A 20,157-nucleotide genomic window follows, 5' to 3' on the forward strand; every position below is an offset into this window, starting at 1 on the left:
CGGTCTGTCCATCACACGCAGCTGACTCCACAGTAAACGGGAAAACCAAACACTCGCTGTCAAATATAGACCACACTCATGCACGCGGCCCCGGGGATGGAAATAGCTGGAGCGAGAAACTCTTCTATTAATCATTGTCCAGGAAGATCGGTGAGCTAGGTGAGATCAGAACAAGCCTCTGAATTAATACAGAACTATATAATATAGTATACTTGACCTGCAAAAAGACTGTTTAGATGTGTGTTCGTTTGATTACCAGAGAATATATGACAACAGAATTACAATAAATGAAACATTTCTTTCTCTGTCTGGGGCCCCGTCTCAGGAGCCCTGAATCTGAACATGGGTCACGGACGGGTGATCCAGCGTGACAGGGACCCAGAACACACGTCCAGGCCCACAGAGGAGGGTCTGAAGGAGAAGCAGAGTCCTGGAGTCAGGGGCCACTCAGGGGCCCCCCTCCATCACTTGGCCCTTAGCAAACCTGGGGACCAGCTGGAAGAAACGTCTGACCTCTGTGATGACCGGCAAGGCTTTCTGCTCCAAGGATCACGTTTGTGAAGAGGTCAAGCACGTCCTGATTTGACCAGTCCTATGTCTTTCTTTGACTTCTAAAAATAATTTTTTGTTGCTGTCTCTGACTCTTAAAATAAACCTGCTATTAAAATTACAGATTGATCATTTCTTTATCAGTGGGAAAATGTCAGAAACTTTCACCAGGACACACAAACAGGTATTGTTTTCTAACTTTGGACCATACTGTACTATAATAGACACATAAAGGAGTTTTTCCTCCCTAACATCAGCGAGGGTTGTGCTCCACAGCAGACCAGAGAAGACTGGAATATATACACCTATTTTTTATGTGTTGCATTGATACATGATATTAATTGATTGATGTATGATCCATATTAATGAGTCGTTACACTCCTAGTGGATGCCAGTTTGTGTTCGTTTTTCCAGAAACCATCTTTTGTATTAGATATGGAGACTAGAGAAGAAATACACACACTCACACATTTCCATGTTTTGTGGGGATTCAATTAATCATACAGACTGTCTGTGTTATAGTTCTACTCCTTACAGGAAACCAGTCACATTTTTAGATTCTCAAAAAATTGAATCCTGTATGTTTTATAAACAGACACACACTCATGGGCACCTAAAGAATGTCCCACAAGGTCAGTGTTTACTGGTATTCCTTTCCTTGTGGAGACATTTGGTCCCATAACATGATAAATACCAGAGACACACACACACACACACACACACACACACACACACACACACACACACACACACACACACACACACAGACACACAGACACACACACACACACACACACAGACACACACACACACACACACACACACACACACACACACACACACACACACACAGACACACACACACACACACACACACACACACACACACACACACACACACAGACACACACACACACACACACACACACACACACACACAGACACACACACACACACTCACACACACAGCTTGTTAAGGTGTTAGTTTTATTTTGACCTGCTCCATTCTAGGGTTGTAGAGGAGTGAGTGCTGGATTAAGAATAACTTTACAAAACTGGTCACTAAATGAAGAAAAATGGGTTTATAAGTGGATAAAGATTATTAATTATTAAATTATACTAAATCATTATATAATCATTAAATAACTTAAATGCATAGATAGATAGGTCCATATAGATAGATGCAGTAATCAACAATAAATGGTTTAGTTCTTAATGATAACTCATTATCTGTGCATTAGTTGTAGAATTATTTTATGCATATTTGTGCAACTGTATTGTACCAATTTTTTTTTTATCTGATATATAGATACATCCGTACAAAAATATGCAAAAATATCCTTTGACATTTATTAAAATAAGACAGTCCACAGTAAAACTGAATAAAAAGTATTTTAAACAGATATTTTAAAGTGCAAAAGAACAGAACTAAAATAGCAACAACCAAAATGATAAAATGATAGAATCATTGTATTGGTGTGGTATAGTACAGATTCTACTCATGCTGATAAATATTAATGCAGATATAAACATCTATAGGTTTTATTGTAATGCTCTGAGTGTTCGTGACTGAAGGTGTTTCAGAAACAGAAGAACATCTGCTTCTCTATAAGCGACATCTACTGACTGACTCACTACCCGGAGGGAATATACATATATATATTTTTATATATACTTTTTTTCCTTTTTTTGCCTTTGGAGAACCTTAATCACAATAAGCAAATACAACGTGTTTCAGTTAAATCGAGAAGCCTGGAAGAATGTAATAATGGTAATAATTGCAAGAGAGCGCTATATGATGTAATGACTACGAAAGATTTTGGTATGACCTTCAGGATTGCAGTCTTTGGCGTCTACAAACATGCCTTATTTATTTTGCCATTAAAGTTTCATTTAACCCTATCTTTGTCTCGGACTGATACCATGATAGACAACGACAGCACATAATACACAGCGAATAATTACATTAAACAGCGCTGCTATTTTAAATGGAAGCGGAATGTCGCGTTCTGTTCAGGCGCTCTGCGAACCGCTATGAGGTCCTTCGGAGCGCCATGTGGTGTTGGATAATTCTAGAAGAGCGTCAGTGAGAGTCCAGCTCTAACGCTACTGACAGCACAGGGCCTGAGTTTGACCAGCAGAGCTCATTTAATAGACTTTCAGCGGCTTTGCGAAGACCTCTTGCTCAGCGTTCGTCTGAAGTGATCGATAGAAAAGTCCAGGATGTTGTCCGCGGCGAGAACAGCAGTGAGGAGCGTGTCGAGCTCGCAGAAAACCGGCAGCGGTGTGTCAGATCTCGTCAAGAAGGTGAGCGACTGAAACGGCACGACAATCAGTCTTAAAAACATTCTGCTCAGTAATTCCGCTGCGTGGACTCATTCGTGCCCACTACTGAGTGCCCTTAACGAGTGCTGTCTTCACTAGAGTTGCTTCTTGATCTCTCGATGTCGTTCTGCCAGAGATCTGCTGTGTGTGTGTGTGTGTGTGTGTGTGTGTGTGTGTGTGTGGTTCTCATTCAGCAGCACACTTCACTTAAAGTCTGTCAAAGTCACAGAAGCGACGAGCTTCGGGCGGATCGTGGGGCCCTTCAGTGAAGGGGCCCCTGTTCGTGTGATCCTGCTGCTCCTGATTTGTGACTAATAATGGAAGAGGTTCAGGAGATGCAGTGTTTTATAATAAAGATCAGTTACGCGACCTAGACAGCGTTATTGATGTGTAAACAGCAGTGGAGGTCGTTCTGTGTGTGTGTGTGTGTGTGTGTGTGTGTGACCTTCATCGAGTGTCCTAAGCATCTCTGTTGGGTTATGAGACGAGCTTGCCTGCATCTCTCTCTTCCTAATGAACAAGTTATTCATGAGTAATGCCTGCTGCTTCTTTGAGCTTATTCCAGTCATTTGGTGTAACCCACGTGTTTGTGTTGAGCCTCGTGGTTAGAATGAGTCTGATCCTGGAGACCAGCAGTCCTCAGCAGCTCAGGTGTGTTTGTGTCCAGAGCCAACAATACATCGCTTCATCAGATGAAGAGCATGTAGATGTTTCACAAGTGCCCTTTGTCTTGTGAAGTACGTCACTAAGAGCTTCAACTTTAAAGATTGAGAAAATCATATTTAGTGGGTTTTTTTCTCAGATTTCAGATTTTCAAGTAGTTGCATCTCAGCCTGATATAGTCCTATCCTAACAAACCAAAGGTCAAGGGAAAGCTTGGTAATGACTCTTATTGACCGTTTGTGGTCTAGGGTCACAATTCTGTCCAGCTCTGTTATTTTGCACAGATGCAAATTGCCTCTTTGTATTGTATGGCCTCTTTCTCCCTCTTATTATTATTATTATTATTATTATTACTATTATTATTACTATTATTTTAAATATTCTAAAGAGCCGTTCCTGACTGCGGTTGTTTTGTTGCAGGCGTGTTGGAGTGGACTGACTCAGCAGAGTCTCCAGACGGTGTGCAGACGTCGTTATGCGTGAGTATGATCTTGATCTTGAGAGCGTCTGGTGATGCCTGAAGGACGTGTTTCTGAGCTGCTGGCGGTGTTTCAGGTCGGAGGCGATCAGAGGCGCCGTCATTGGCATCGACCTGGGAACCACCAACTCCTGCGTGGCTGTGATGGAGGGAAAACAAGCAAAGGTGAAAACTTACACCAGATGTCTCTTCTGTTCCTGATCAGATTCTCAGTATTGGCAGTCAAGTAGCTAAAACGACACCTCTGCATTCAATTCATCAAACGCATAAAAGGCATCAATAATTATTTGAAACTTTTCACTGATTGTGAAGCTACTGAATAAATTTGATTTGAATCTCAGTCAGAGATTTTTGCTTAAGTATGCTTTCTTCCAATGAGTTATTCACCCCAATCTGGCAACCAATCCCGCGCTACATTAAGGACGAAGCGCTGAGAACGCAGGCAGACATTTAGTGGTCTGTCACACGATTAGAAGGTGCATGGTTTGTATGACGAGGGAATTGAAGAAATGAGATGTTGGTCACAGGTGCTGGAGAACGCGGAGGGAGCGAGGACGACGCCGTCGGTCGTGGCCTTCACCGCCGATGGAGAGAGACTCGTGGGGATGCCTGCTAAACGCCAGGCCGTCACCAACCCCAACAACACGCTCTACGCCACCAAGCGGCTGATCGGACGCCGCTACGACGACCCTGAAGTTCAGAAAGATCTGTGAGACATCCGTTATTCTCATATCATTGATTTCCATGTCCTAATCCTTTTGGCCACCTCTGTATGAGTATGTATTGTGTGCCAATCGGTGCTGAGCTTGTCTGTGATTGACAGGAAGAACGTGCCCTATAAGATCGTGCGGGCGTCTAACGGAGACGCCTGGCTGGAAGCCCACGGTAAACTGTACTCTCCCAGTCAGGCCGGGGCCTTCATCCTCATGAAGATGAAGGAGACCGCAGGTCAGTGCTCCGTCGAGGAAAAGACTCGTGAAACACGTGATCAGCAGCTCCTTCAAAGCTCTGCTTGTCTGTTTCAGAAAGCTACCTGGGTCACTCGGTGAAGAACGCTGTTATTACTGTACCTGCTTACTTCAACGACTCCCAGAGACAGGTGCCACACTTTCACTGATTTCCACTAGTTCTCAAACACGTCCCCAGCTCTGACCTCTAGCACCTCTGCTTCGGCTCAGACACCGTTACGGCTCGTAGAGTATCTACTGATGAGCTGAACCAGGCGTCTCTGATTTAATGGGACACTTCACCCTGTGTTATTTGTAGATATGTGTTTTTAAAATGTATCCTGGCTCTTCGAAGCTTGATGATGCTGGTGGATAGCGGCCATTATTTTGAAACTCTGTAAATCGGTCAAAATAACAAGTTCTCACTTCTCGGCTGAATTCGACTCAAAGTACAACACAAGTAGCATCACACAGCCTCCAGGAACGTGGTTGGGATCTAGATGTTTGTGCTGAGAACGTAGTGAAGCAGCTTGAGAAATGACTGCTGTCTGCTGTGTTCACAGGCGACGAAGGACGCCGGGCAGATCTCCGGGTTGAACGTGCTGCGTGTTATTAATGAGCCCACGGCTGCGGCTTTAGCCTACGGACTGGACAAGACTCAGGACAAGATGTACGCATTACATATTCATACTTCATTATTTCATCATATTGGTATATCAGCATGGTCAGGGATGCACTTTGTCATGTTTGATACTTTATTGTAATTGAGTACATTAGAACAGTTTGTTAGAACATATTAATAAGCAGTGTTTAACCTTTCTTTTTTCCTTTTTAACCTTTTTTTTTTTTTTTTTTTTTTTTGATAGTAGAACTTGAGTTGAAATACTGATGTGCTCTTATTTATTTAAGTTTATAGGGTAAAGTTTAGCATTTAGTCTCAGTCTGAAGACTTGAAGTTGTTCTAGCTGCTCGTGATTAATCTGTCGAATCGTGTCTTTGAGTGTTATCTGTATCCCTGCGGTCTCCTTCCCAGAATTGCAGTGTATGATCTGGGCGGTGGGACGTTCGATATCTCAGTCCTGGAGATCCAGAAGGGAGTTTTCGAGGTCAAGTCCACCAACGGAGACACCTTCTTGGGCGGAGAAGATTTCGACCAGCATCTTCTCAGACACATAGTGAAGGAGTTCAAGAGAGAGGTTCGTGCCCTTCCTCACAAACACACGTTTAGAGGCAGATCTTCAGATTTTGGTGTTTTAACCCAAAGATCAGCCAAAAATGATTCAAACCCCAATCCTTTGGATGGATACTAAAATGCTAAAGTTCTAGATATTAACCGGTTGTGTTGTTTGTCAAAAAACAAATGAACCGCGTGAGAGACAGGTTTGGTTAAATGATCATTGTTTTAATAACAAACTCTTTTGTAGCATGTAAGAACTGAACTTTGTTGTCTTTAGGACTTTATAAATGGACTGCAGTGGGTTGTTGGTAATTGAAGCAGTGATGTTCAAATGAATGCATTTACCGTGTGATGTGATTGGTTGCTCTTCAAACACATTAGCAGAGGGCTCTCCTGTATGACTGGCTTGCAGGATTTCCACCGATGCACCAGGTGTGACGTAAAGCTGGTTAGTGCTGCTCACCTGTGTGTGTGTGTGTGTGTGTGTGTGTGTTTCAGTCTGGAGTGGATCTGACCAAAGACAACATGGCTCTGCAGCGGGTTCGAGAGGCGGCGGAGAAGGCCAAGTGTGAGCTGTCCTCGTCTCTGCAGGTGAACACGAGCCGCAGCGGTCATGCTGCAGTTGACTTTATACAAATTGCTCAAAAATACTGCTTTTACATAGGGATGTAACGATCAAAATCTCTCAATGTGATGAGTGCATTGTAAAATAATGCACCTGTGAATTTCATTTAGCTTTACAATACAGTAGGGATGTGTTTTTGGAAAGCACGTTGTACTTTTATCATGTCAATATTAAATAAACGTCCAAAAGCACGGGTTGAGTGTGAACGGAGACACTGGATCATGAGCAGCAGCTCCAGAAGTGAGCCGAGAAAGACTCGTTACAGGTCACTTTGGATGTTTAATTAGTGTTTGGAGCATTGGGATCACTAGAAGAGGCTTCACTTGTTTGCTTGCAGCTCAAAATTAGACGGCACTCACTCATTTTGCCGGAACCAGCTCGAGTTTTAATAACCGTGTGGTAATATTTGTGCACACAGACGGACATCAACCTGCCGTACCTGACGATGGACGCCTCTGGCCCCAAACATCTGAACATGAAGCTGACCCGGGCTCAGTTCGAGAGCATCGTGGCGGACCTGATCCGCAGGACCGTGGCTCCCTGTCAGAAGGCCATGCAGGACGCGGAGGTCTCCAAGAGCGACATCGGAGAAGTGCTGCTGGTCGGAGGAATGAGCCGCATGCCGAAGGTCAGCTGATCCTCAGAGCGTCCGTCCTGTTTGATCCACACACACATTCACTTCAAAACTGAGCCATAAGTAAACCTTCAGTGGGGCTGGGTGATTTATCACAGTATTTAATTGCAATAACGATAACCCAACGTAGAGCGAGGAGAGGTCACGTACCTTTAGTACCAGTTCATGTGTTTGGAATTACAAGACTTGTTAGTTTTTTGCAGTATTGTAGCCAATCACAGGCCTCTCTGTTGAGAGGTGTTTTTTTTCTGAAAAATCCCCTCTGAACTAATGTTCAGTTTCACATGCAGCTCTACCTCATGTAGTCAGAAAGAGAAAAACATGCACGCTTTGGAAATAGATTTGTGTATTTAGTGGGTTTTTTTTTTCATCAGGAGTTTTCTGCTGTTTGAAGAGTAACATGCGAGTGTAAAAAATAATATGCTAGGGAATAAACTGAATATTTATTGCAGCTTCTACAATCAAAGGACTTTTTGATGTGTCCTTGTGACCGAGACTGTGCTCTTCATGCAGTCTTTTTTTAATTCTTTATTTAAAGCAATGTATATTTATAATGTAATGCATATCGACATGGTTTTTATCACTGTATATAGTCCCACCGTCTTCAGATGACTGACTCTGTGTGTGTGTGTGTGTGTGTGTGTTCAGGTTCAGCAGACGGTCCAGGATCTGTTCGGCCGAGCTCCCAGTAAGTCTGTGAACCCTGACGAAGCGGTGGCCATCGGGGCGGCCATCCAGGGCGGCGTTCTGGCCGGAGACGTGACGGACGTGCTGCTGCTGGACGTCACCCCGCTGTCCCTCGGCATCGAGACGCTCGGAGGAGTCTTCACCAAACTCATCAACAGAAACACCACCATCCCCACCAAGAAGAGCCAGGTACGGCTGAAGCGTGGCTCGGCTCGGCTCTGGTGTGTCCGTACGGTTGGTGTTCACACAGATTGGTGTCTCTCCTCAGGTGTTCTCCACCGCCGCTGATGGACAGACTCAGGTGGAGATCAAGGTTTGTCAGGGAGAGCGAGAGATGGCCACAGACAACAAGATCCTGGGACAGTTCACGCTGGTGTGTGTTCAGGACAGAGCAGATCCACACGCTTCAGAAGACGGCCGGAGAGTAACCCTGTCTTGTGTGTGTCTGCTCAACAGGTGGGCATCCCTCCGGCTCCTCGCGGCGTCCCGCAGATCGAAGTCACCTTTGACATCGACGCTAACGGGATCGTTCACGTCTCCGCTAAAGACAAGGGCACCGGCCGAGAGCAGCAGAGTGAGTCCAGACCAAAGCCAAGGATGAATCTGATCCTCCAAAAGACCACAATAAACTCATTAGGATATTAAGTAAAGACATTTGTAAATTTCAGAAGTTCTTTTCTTTTTTTGATGACTAATATGCCTTGCTAAGAGCTGCGGTGGTGATGATGGACTAGCCTAAAAAGAAGACTACATCTAAATAAATAGATGGGGCTCGAAAATCCCTACCTTTGTCTCTATGAAAAGCATTGATTATTTTGTGCTTGCAGTCGTCATCCAGTCGTCTGGGGGCCTCAGCAAAGACGACATTGAAAACATGATCAAGAACGCCGAGAAGTACGCCGAGGAGGACCGGAGACGGAAGGTAGTGTCTCTCATCTAGTTCTGCAGACACACAAGGACACCTCAAACCTGTTTTAACTCTTCTGAACGGCTTGATTTGGTTAAAGGATCGAGTGGAAGCGGTCAACATGGCCGAGGGCGTCGTTCACGACACCGAGTCAAAGATGGAGGAGTTCAAGGATCAGCTGCCGGCCGATGAGGTCCGTCCCGCCGTGTCTGACCGTCAGTCTGAAGACAGGAGCTCTTCTGGAGGAGTCTAACGCTTGTGATCTCTCTCTGCAGTGTAACAAACTGAAGGAGGAGATCGCTAAAGTACGAGAGCTGCTCTCGAGGAAGGACTCGGAGACGGGAGAGAACATCAAGCAGGCGGCCACCAACCTGCAGCAGGCCTCGCTCAAGCTCTTCGAGATGGCCTACAAGAAGGTCTGCTCCTTAACACTGCTTCCTGCTGAGAGCATTTGAAGCGGATCAAAACCGTTCCATGACAAGAATGCATTTTGGTTTTTATGTTTTAGGACATCTTTGAAAGGTTTTGATCCCCTTCAGATGTTGACCGCTGTAGTTCTGACCTGACGGTCAATCTAGAAGACATTTTAATTGTTTGTTGGTCCAGAAATTGCACTTCTATTGACAAAGTTGACTCCTTTTAAGTGCATTTCAATTAATTTTGTATTTTATTTTAAAATAATAATAATGCTTAATTAAATTAAATTGACTACTAGAAGAGGATTTACTAAATTGTTTCATGATAGTAGTTGTGGTTTATTATTATTAAAAAAAAATTATATTTTGTTTTGGGTAAGAATTACCAAACATTTAACTGTTTTAATCGGTGGCCTATTTTGGAAAAGCAGTAGATGATGATGATGATGATAATAATAATAATAATAAATTTACTTTTGGGTAAGAATTATGTAAAATTAGTAATATCATTTATAACAAATGTTTTAATCATATTAAATAACGCGTATGTTTATGTAGATTGTCTGAATTCGACAGGAAATACTGTCTTGAACACTTGATGCGTTTCATTATTTTTGCACAGGTCTGTTATGATGATGTGAAATAACGTACGTGTGTGTGTGTGTGTGTCAGATGGCGTCGGAGCGTGACGGTGGCTCCGGGTCGGGCTCGGGCTCCGGAGGAGAGACAGGAGAGAAGAAGGAGGGCCAGCAGTGAAGCGCTGGAGTGTGTTTGGACTGAATGAACGGCGTCCCTCTCCTCACCACACACACACACACACACACACACTGTTTCTGGCAGTACATTCTACAAAACTATATTGTCCTGGCTCCTGCTTTAATGTCTAGAAGTTTAAATTGAGTTATGAAAATAACCTGCGTCAGTCTTGAAGCGTCTGGTTGTCCCTCGGGGCTCTAAGCTGATCACAGACACGACTCCAGCCTTTCAGACGTGCATTCCTGCCTGATTTATGTGAGCGCTGCTTCTTTTGTTTTTGCTCTTTTGAGAATGAACGAGGCTGAATGTGTGGCTGAACGGCTTCGGGATGTCTAACGTATTTAAAATATCAAGACGCCAATGTTTTATATTTAAATGATGTATATCGGTTCTGCTTAAATCTCTCGTTTCTTACGCTTGTGCACATGTTTGAGCTGAGAGGATGAGCGATAAACTCAATGATAGAAGAATATCTACTGTGGGATTCATAGTCGAGTCTAATTGTCATGTATTTTTGCTGCTCGTACCGGCAGCGTGAATCAGGAGCTGTTCTCCCTCCAGGACCGGTCCGCTCTGATTTAGTGATGTGTTTGTCTCAGAACAGCCACGGTATAAAACGAAGCCCATCTGCCCATGACTTTCTGGTTCATTACAGAAGAATATCCTCCGTAGCTCTGTACAAAGGCTGATGTCTGTTGAAATTGTTAAATGTTCATTAAGGAATCGAATGATTTAATAGGTTTAAAGAAATTAATATTCCAATACAGTCTTTTATAATAAAATTGTGTTTGAACTCGTGTTTGTTTTTGGAGGTGTGTGTTTATTTATAAAAAACAAACAAACAATAAAAACCATGGAAGATTGTTTTTTCCAAAGGAGAATAAAAAAAAACTAGATAAAAAGGGGATTTCTTACAATTAGACTTTTTTTTTTTTTTATTACAGAATTATTTTTATTTAATTGATTTATTTACGGGTACAGCAAAATAAAATAAATGTAATTGCTTTTTATTTCACATTTTAATTAAATTCTGAGAAAGATCTTGGCCTCAGATATCTGATTTATCCAACCTGCTCTGGTCCTTTTTCTTCTAATTGTGAATTTTGTACATTTCAAATAAGTCTCATAATTCAGAATCTCCTCAAAATATAATGTTTATATTTAGCGGTTATTTTTTATTTATTTTGCTCAACGATAAGAGAAAAAAAGTGAATTATAAGATAAATAGTCACTATTACCTTCTTATTCATTTTTAATTATTAATCCTAATGAAGGAATACGCTTCCATAAAAATACACTGAATATTTCTTTTCATTGTCGTGATCATTGAAGGACTGAAAAACATGCAGATATGTATTTAAATTCTCTAAATAATTTTTTGTTTTACAAAGAAATACACATTATTACTCTGATTTCGTTAAAAAGCTTTATTGTAATTTGTCAAGCCTTTATTGATAATGTAATATTGCCTAATTTACATACTGTAACAGGACATTTTACTCATTAATTTATAAGAGCATTTGATATATGTCGTCAACTCAAAACTTTAATTAATCCTAACAAGTTTTTAAGAGGGGGAAAAGTCTTCTAGCGCGGGACTTTTATTTTGAAACGGCGTGGACCGCGTCTTCCGGGAGATCACGGCGTCCGGTTCGGAGCGCTAGTCGGAGAGGCGCGCGAGGATTTCAGAGGCGGTGAGAACTTCTTTAAACTCATTTCACAAGTTTTATCGTCGTGCTGTGGCTCACGCGAAGCCTCTTGTTTGTTCCGAGATTCAGATGCTGTGTGAAACGCATGTTATGGGGGTGAAAAAAAATACAGGAAATACTTGTTGTCATTGGGCGCGCGCAGCGACTCCGTATCAAATCTGATAACGAGCGACTGAGCGCGACGCTTCACAAACACCGTTTAAAGTAATAATAATGATGATAATGATGAGAATAATAATGATGATTATTATATGAAAAGTGCATTCGTGGCGAGATTGCTGTGAAAGCGTCCGTACGCACAATAAGTTACCGTCAGTGTAGTGAAAGTGAAATGAACATTAGGTGTAATGGTGATAAGAAGCGGTTCTAGTGAAGAGTAGACTGCTGCTTCTAGTGATGTTTCCGACAGAGTCGTGCTCAGCGTCGTGTGGAGAGAGACGGTCCCTGCTAACAGCGGCTAAGCGGGGTCACACACACTCACAAAACTTCACCGAGTTACTCTCGAGTTCACTAACACTAACGAGTCGTCATTAACGAGCGCTGCCCCGTTCATTAAAGCACACGAATGTGAACTTAAGACTAGTTAGCGGCTTCTCGAGCGTTCGATAGCTAATCTAGCGGCTAGCATTAGCAGCTTCCGCAATAACAGTCTGTCAGAGATTGTGACACTTGGCTCACCTGAGAGTCTGATCTGATTCAGAGACCCCTTCACCTTCATGAAAGGAAAGAAGTGGATTTCTGCTGGATCGGTTATACTTTGTTTCAGGTTATGATATCAGTATCAGTGGAGATCCTGCAAGCGTTTCTTTTTCCTGTGATTTGAAGCACAGGGTGGCTTTGATGTTCTTAATGTAAACCATTTCTATTAATTTGTCATAAGGCGGCACAAATGCAGTTAGAACCGATTACGGCTCTTGCAACAATTCTCCCTGGTTTCTGCCGTGAAAGGCCCTGCTCATTCAGTTTGTGGTTCATATTGATTGTAAGAAATTAATGTGATTATTTAAAAGCTTACAGAACACTTATGTTAATTTTCTCCTTTTCTGGACATTTTGCCCCAGAGACGAGTTTCTTTTCTCTGAAATCTCTAGTTAATGTTTATCCCGTTAGACTCAAGGTAGTTAAGAACAGCTTCACAACATCTCAGTAAGGTTTGGGTGTTTCCTTTCACGCTAGGTTTGTGGTGTTCTCAGTCAAAAAGGATCAGACCACATTGGATTCAGTATTTTTGCCAGCTAGCACAGGTACTTAACAGTTTCGTAGAAGTAATGGGTAATCGTAATGCCTGCATTTCATTAGTTATTCAGAAAACGAACAAAGAGCATGTACACGATCAAAACGAATGGTTGTGTGTGTGATAATCGGTGCGTCTGTCTGCACCGTGTGATGAATGACACACACTTTGTTGTTTATGAGAGCGCTGAGTCAGATTCAGGCAGTGAAGCTCAGCGGTGACTCACCGGAACGCCTCTGATTGGCCGCTGCGTTCATAAACTCAGCGTAGTCATGTGATTGGTTATAACACACAACTCTGTAAAAGAAATACAGTAGGACGAACAAACCCAGATATTAATTAGATGGTATTACTAGCCTAATGATGATGATAATTGTCTTATCATCAAAGGCAACAGCCACAGTCTAAATATTTTTGTCAGTCATCAATACATGATATTATCACGGATAGCAGACAAAAGCTTCATAATAACAGTAACTATAGTGACTCTTTTGGGAGAAATGGTAGACTTTTGTTCAGCTCAGGGATAAAATATCAGTGAGTCACCAGCAGCACAGACAACAATACACTATATGGGTCAGAAGTACTGGTTTTTGTTTTTATTTAGGCCAAAAGTCATTAGGATATTAAGTATATATCTTATATATCACGTTGATATTTTGTACATTTCTGAAAAACTGAAACGATTGTTGATGTGTACTCTATATGCAAATACACACACTTTTGTGTGTGTGTGTGTGTATATATATATATATATATATATATATATATATATATATATATATGATCTGAATATAAACATATAGGCCTACACACACATTGTGGATTTTTCATAGATATATTACTTTTATTTACACGACTATAAGGAAATTACACTACTTTCCTAGATTTTGTTGCATTTGAAATAGATACTTTAAGTTTGGACGAGCTTTAAATCCCTAAAACTAACTTTTACACTAACGTTTTTCTGAGGTGCACCCAAATGTTCGACTGCGTTGCGTTTAACATCGCCGTTTTTAATCTGATAAAGTTCTCAAACATCTACTGAAAAAAAGCGTTGGTGCTTAAAGCCGAAATTTAAGCTTAAAACATCAAGATAAATCAAATAAAAAGAACAGAGCCAGTGAAACCGGTCAAGCCGCTCTCTTTGAAGTGCATACACTTCCCCTCACTTCAAGTCAGCGGGCTCTGGCTCCAGGATTTAATCTTCAGGGGCCTTATTACTATTAACTATTAACTTTACATTCAGTGATACAAAGACATGCATAAACAGGATTGTACTATGCTTTTTCATGAGAGCTGTATCACAGTTACCTATTAAAGTTACAGAAGTGGCTGATTTTCAGTTGATTTTATTTTGCTTATCATTATTAGCCTAATACAAGAACTGCATGGATCCGTTATACTGATACACATTCAATATTTATAGCTGTTTATTTAAGACTTAACTTGATTCCCCGTCAAGACCGTCTGATGTGATTTGCTCATTTGTATGAACATCAGCGCATGCGTGCTAAGAGCGCTAGTCAAGCAGGTGGCCCCGCGTCTCTGATTGGTTTAGACCACGATATGTGCCTAATGTGTGCAGTGGTGTTGAACCACAGGGAGAGCTTTAGAGTCGTGGATTACTGTTTTCCCCTCAAACGGCTGGTCGCACCTGCACAACCTCAGAATTTTTTTAGTCGCACCATTGAGAAATTAGGTGACACTCATGAGCCCTGCTAAATCACGCTACGTTTAAGTGAGTCGACTGCTTTCATTCAGTGTGAGATTCACAAACACTGCAGCTTTGCATTGAAACACACTGCATAAACGGACTCGGTTTGAGGCCTGAAATACAAAAAAACGGCACCTTTTTGCCTGAGAAGACCCATCATTCATTTCACCATAACGATCAAGACCGTTTTGCTGTCGCGATACCACAGTATTGATAATAAAGTCACATCCCTAGCATGCGTAGCCAAGAACTTTATTTGGACAACTTTTAAAGGTGATTTTATCAGTATTTAGAAATTCTAGCACCCTCGGACAACAGGTTTTTAAATACTGTCCTATCCTACCAATCAATGGAAAGATTGCATTCATACAGATATCAAGTAGCTAATTCTGTTTTTGTGGTCTTCATTCTCCTGCTGTTGGCTGCAGGTGCCGCTGCCTGTTCGGACGCAGAATGCAGACTATTAAGTGTGTGGTAGTGGGCGACGGGGCGGTGGGCAAGACGTGCCTCCTCATCTCCTACACCACCAACGCCTTTCCCGAGGAGTACATCCCCACCGTGTTCGACAACTACAGCGCTCAGATGAGCGTGGACGGCCGGACGGTCAGCCTCAACCTGTGGGACACGGCGGGTCAGGAGGAGTACGACCGGCTGCGCACGCTCTCTTACCCGCAGACCAACGTCTTCATCATCTGCTTCTCCATCGGCAGCCCCTCGTCCTTCGCCAACGTGCGGCACAAGTGGCACCCCGAGGTGTCGCACCACTGCCCCAGCGTGCCCATCCTGCTGGTGGGCACCAAGCGGGACCTGCGCTCGGACGGCGAGACGCTGAAGAAGATGAAGGAGCAGGGCCTGGCGCCCACCTCCCACCAGCAGGGCGGCGCTCTGGCCAAGCAGATCGGAGCCGTCAAGTACATGGAGTGCTCTGCTCTGCTGCAGGAGGGAGTGCGGGAGGTGTTCGTGGAGGCCGTGCGCGCCGTGCTCTACCCCGTTACCAAAAAGAACGCCAAGAAGTGTGTGCTGTTATAGTCGGACGCCACGGTGGTGAACTCGTGAACAAGCTGCGCAGGGCCGTTCTCTTCTCACGCTCTCGGTGTCTGATTGCTTTCGCTGACTTCTTCGTGTGTCATTACCTTGTAAATCAGTCTGTTGATGTTGCTTGCCTTTTTTGTTGTTGAATAATAACGGTTTATTGCCAGTAGGGGTGCAATGATAAATCAGTTTCTATGATTTTTTTTTTTATTTTATTTTTTTTAAGTAGATGGCATACGAGAGTATGGTTAAAAAGTAGACTTGATCTGCTCCGATTCCTGAAATTCTTGGGTTGATATTGCAATTTTTTTAAATTTTTTCTATTTTTTTCAATTTTTTTATTTTTTTTTTTCAGCAGATGGCGTTGTGTGTTTGAGAAACGAGCATTTTAGTGTGTGATTTTAAACCTAGCCTAAAGCGCCATCTCCTGTTAAAAAAAAAAAAAAAAGCTCAAAATCGATTCCTTAAATTTAAATTTGTGGGGTTTTTTTTTTTAGTTTAGCGTAGTTTTCTGCTACGTTCCTTAGATACAGCTCTGCTTGTTTTCAAATCCTATCAGACACTCAAACCTAAAATAATCAATCATAAAGTTTTCGGAAAAAATTATAATAGTGTTCACAGTAGGCTGAGTTTACATTAATCTCGAAACATAAAAGCAAGTACTTTTAACCAGAATCAGTTCGCACACCCCTAGTTGCCAGGTCCACTGCACTGACGCGTGGCGTCCTGGGCGTTTAGATAAATGTGCAATATAGTGAAGACTAAGTTTATAGATATCCCAACCAAATCTTTGATGTGCCTTCAGAATGATTCTTAATAAGCGTGTTGTGTTCGATCCATAGTTGTTCAGCAATATTCCGATAGTTTGTGTAAAATGGATCATGTGGGTTGACAACCGCAGGATATATTTCACTCCAACATCAAAAATATACTGTTCTTGAAGAAATTAAGATTTTTTTTTTTTTTTTTTTTTTTAATGCAAACAAAAAAAAATTCCCCAAAGTCACTTCCCCAGAAACAATGACTGATTTTTATTTAATTTTATTATTGGTGTGTGTACTATACGTATGTGTATATATATATATGCGTGTGTGTGTGTGTGTATATACACAGGTATAGTACACACACAGTATTTGTATAGTACTACAAATACTGTACTGCTGTACATTTCCAGTTATGTTTTTACAAGTGCAAAATGTCTTAATTGTCCAGATGTTTTTAATGCTAAATATTATTTTGGGGTTAAATTTGAGCCTGAAGTTTTTGTTAAACCCATCATCTGAGATTCGTGCCTTTTATGTGTTTTTTTTCCTGATAAAGGGCTGCGTCCCGCTGCTAAACAAGTGTTAGTACTGTTGTTGCGATGGCAGATTTAAGCTTTAGCCCGTATTTTCCTCTTCAGAGACGGTCGAGCAGGTTACTCTGCATGCCTTAACGTGAAGCCTTGTGTTCGAGTGATCGACAGCAAACACCAAAACACTGACGAGTCTTTCCAGCCCAAAGCCCTGCCAAGCCGCACGACTGTTATCTCCCGTCTCCTTTGAAGGCGGCCGTTTGGGTTTGTTCTTGTTTTATGTTTGGTTGTACATGTTCAATAAGAGGCCTGATGTTGTCCCTCGTGTTACCCGACAGCACTGGCCGCTGTATTTCAATAGCTTCATCTCACGTACATCAGCATTTAAAGATACGAGAGGATTTCCAGCGTTGCTGTTGTCATTAAAGTGTCTGCATCTCAGCGTGGGGAACGAGCGAGATGTTTCTCCTCGCTGATATCTTTCTGAACTGGAAGTCGTGGTTTAAACTGACGTGTGTGGAAACCTGTGACTGGGCAGGCAATGATTTATAACTGAAATAGTCATATGTATATGTATGAATATATTTTTTAAATTGCCTCGTGTTTTTAACTTCTAGCTTTTTCTGAACTTGGCCAAAGAGTGCCTTCGGATGCACAGAGTTGTGTGAGCGAGCAGGTGTCTGTTGTTAAATCCGGACAGTGTCTAATCATTCCTTCCTTTTTGAGTTGATTTGCCAAACTGGGTGTAAGTGTTGTGCGCCGCCGGTGGATGACCGGTGAGCGTGAGCCGCTTCGTTTCTTCTCACACGCCGTCTGTGTGTCTATGGTATGTGGTACTACATATATATATACACTGGGAACTCCATTTTTGTCAAAATTTGCTTTTTATAACCAAAATAAATTGTATAAATGAACTAACCGTGAAATGATTTTAAATTATGCTAAATAAATTTTTACACTCTCTCTCTCGGATGTGTGTGTGTGTGTGTTGGTCCGCTCCTGACGCCGAGTGCACACACTTCCGCTGCTGCCGCCGTGCACAAGCCACAACAAAGAAGTGAGACGTCTGAAGACGCTGAGAGCGTGTGGCAGGCCGAGTCGGGCGGCTGGTGGAGAACTCACTGCTGTCTGTTGCAGTTGTTTCCACACTTCAGCTGCGACACCGACTCGCTGCGTGTGCTGCTTATTCTCATGCACGCAAGTGATGTAAATCTACAAGGAGATAAAGTGCTACATAAATGATAATGTGCTGCACTTTAGTGAATATTTCACTTGATGTTTTCCACTAGGTGGCACCAAACACGTCCTAGGGCTTTTTGTGCAGGATGGACTAAATCAATTTACTGTTCAGTTAAATAATATAAATATTCTCTCGAGCCAGTGCTTCTGTTGCTTGAGCTGTTTCTAGAATCTAATCTTTGTTCACATTTGAAAAACGAGTCATTTGAATAGGTTTCCCATAGCAATAATTAGTAAAGTATGACTCATATTTATCATATTTACTGACAGTGTATAATATGTTTAAAAAGGAGTGCTACTTACGCACAGCACACATCTAATAATAAGCCCAAATGTGTTTTAATGTCTTTACCGACGAGGATTGGGTGATCTTTGAATAGTTTCAGTCTTTAAATGTCTCTACAGTACAATCAAGTATTCTTCAGTATATCTTAACCAGGACCTCAGTTTGTTTTTTTGATTAACAATGTAAAATGTCCATTTATATTTGATTACTTAACACAGATTATTTAACAGATGCTTTTAATATCTGCGCAGTGTGTGACATCAGCAATCAACAGCCAATCGCATGCCGTGAATCAAGTTTAGCCTCATTTGAAGCAGAGATGTTTGAGATCTCTACAGTAACTAAACCCTGCTTCCCAGTGTGCATACTATCTAGTGTCTGCCCCGGACAGTGTTGAAAATCACGCTACTTCTTGAGCACAAGTATGAAAGCCTTTACTTGCAGAGCTAGAGAGGCACAGCACTTCTCATCTTCACCAGGAGCTCAACAATAGAGAACAGGAAGCGGTTAAACGACTCGAAGACGTGCAGCGGAGGTGGAGTGTGTGTGTTTCTCTGCTGAATGCTGGGATAGATTTAGTCGTGACCCTACAGAGGACAAGAGGTTTGGAGGATTGAGGGATTGTTGAAGATGCATTAAAAGACAGAATGTGACCAAATATACTGATACCCTAGTATAGAGAGTGAACTCGTCACGCTGGGCTGGGACACACTTTTATTCAGAAGGATCATCTTGAATAAGGCATTCCTCACCTTCATGAAGCAGCCGCTTCTCCTCTTTGGGTTCTGTGCCACTTCAGTTTGCAGAAGCTCAGTATTCAGTAACATCACTGCACTGACACCACCGATGAGAAGAAGACTGGAACTGGATCCAGCTGGATGATGAAACTGTTTTATAGCCTGATCAAACTCATTCATAATTCATGAAGTGTGCCACGCCGACACAGAGTTATTAAACCGAGCTGAAGGATGACAACGCCGTCTTCTGTCTGGATGGGCCTCTTTTACCGAGCTTAAAAAGGCGCTGATTTATGTTACGAGCAAAACTGCGAATGAAACTATGCTCTCTGTACAAGAAAATCAAACCAGAAACTAACAAACCGAGGAAACCTGTGGCTTTTTCCCCTTCATAACACATGACTTGTGCCAGAGGAAACACTTTAACAATAATGTTTGGGAATACAGTGGTGTGAGACCGTTATGATAAATGATTATCAGGCATTTCAAAATGAATAATATAACATTTGAGATGCTGCGTGAAGTTATCCAGTCACATGACCTGTCTGTCTGCCGTGTCTTTTTATCAGATCAAGTATATATATACCGAATAGGACATGTTTTCATGCACTTCCATGCATTTTTTAATTGTATTTGAAAATGTGTATAAAAACAGATGCACACATAGCTAGCGTTTCTTTTCTTTCCTGTTTAACCCCGTGAAGCTGCTTTGAATCTCTATAAATCTCTATAAACACAAAGGTGA

General features: G+C 42.1%; 2 protein-coding genes and 1 long non-coding RNA gene across 4 annotated transcripts; all 3 read left to right on the top strand.

Moving 5' to 3' along the window:
- The first annotated feature begins 24 nt into the window (after nucleotides 1-24).
- Nucleotides 25-670, top strand: LOC122357695. Its single transcript, XR_006252520.1, has 2 exons — nucleotides 25-159; nucleotides 326-670. It is a non-coding gene; the product is annotated as an uncharacterized LOC122357695 (long non-coding RNA).
- A 1,941-nt stretch (nucleotides 671-2,611) lies between these two features.
- On the top strand, nucleotides 2,612-10,962 carry hspa9 (heat shock protein 9). Of its 2 annotated transcripts, XM_043257186.1 has the most exons (17): nucleotides 2,613-2,856; nucleotides 3,958-4,016; nucleotides 4,093-4,180; nucleotides 4,543-4,724; nucleotides 4,839-4,963; nucleotides 5,041-5,114; nucleotides 5,526-5,632; nucleotides 5,996-6,158; nucleotides 6,638-6,730; nucleotides 7,183-7,392; nucleotides 8,047-8,274; nucleotides 8,354-8,458; nucleotides 8,542-8,659; nucleotides 8,913-9,007; nucleotides 9,093-9,185; nucleotides 9,268-9,408; nucleotides 10,081-10,962. In XM_043257186.1, exons 1-17 carry the CDS (start codon nucleotides 2,773-2,775, stop codon nucleotides 10,162-10,164), a joined length of 2,049 nt encoding a protein of 682 aa, XP_043113121.1. In that variant the 5' UTR covers nucleotides 2,613-2,772; the 3' UTR covers nucleotides 10,165-10,962. The 2 variants fall into 2 exon arrangements, with proteins under 2 accessions (XP_043113122.1, XP_043113121.1); XM_043257187.1 differs by lacking the exons at nucleotides 9,093-9,185; nucleotides 9,268-9,408; nucleotides 10,081-10,962 and having other exon boundaries at nucleotides 2,612-2,856; nucleotides 8,542-8,730.
- An 814-nt stretch (nucleotides 10,963-11,776) lies between these two features.
- rhogd (ras homolog gene family, member Gd) lies at nucleotides 11,777-20,078 on the top strand. Its single transcript, XM_043257196.1, has 2 exons — nucleotides 11,777-11,858; nucleotides 15,253-20,078. Exon 2 carries the CDS (start codon nucleotides 15,278-15,280, stop codon nucleotides 15,851-15,853), a length of 576 nt encoding a protein of 191 aa, XP_043113131.1. The 5' UTR covers nucleotides 11,777-11,858; nucleotides 15,253-15,277; the 3' UTR covers nucleotides 15,854-20,078.
- Nucleotides 20,079-20,157: the final 79 nt, after the last annotated feature.

Source organism: Puntigrus tetrazona, chromosome 14 (genome assembly GCF_018831695.1).
Source record: "Puntigrus tetrazona isolate hp1 chromosome 14, ASM1883169v1, whole genome shotgun sequence".
Classification (NCBI taxonomy): Eukaryota; Metazoa; Chordata; class Actinopteri; order Cypriniformes; family Cyprinidae; genus Puntigrus; species Puntigrus tetrazona.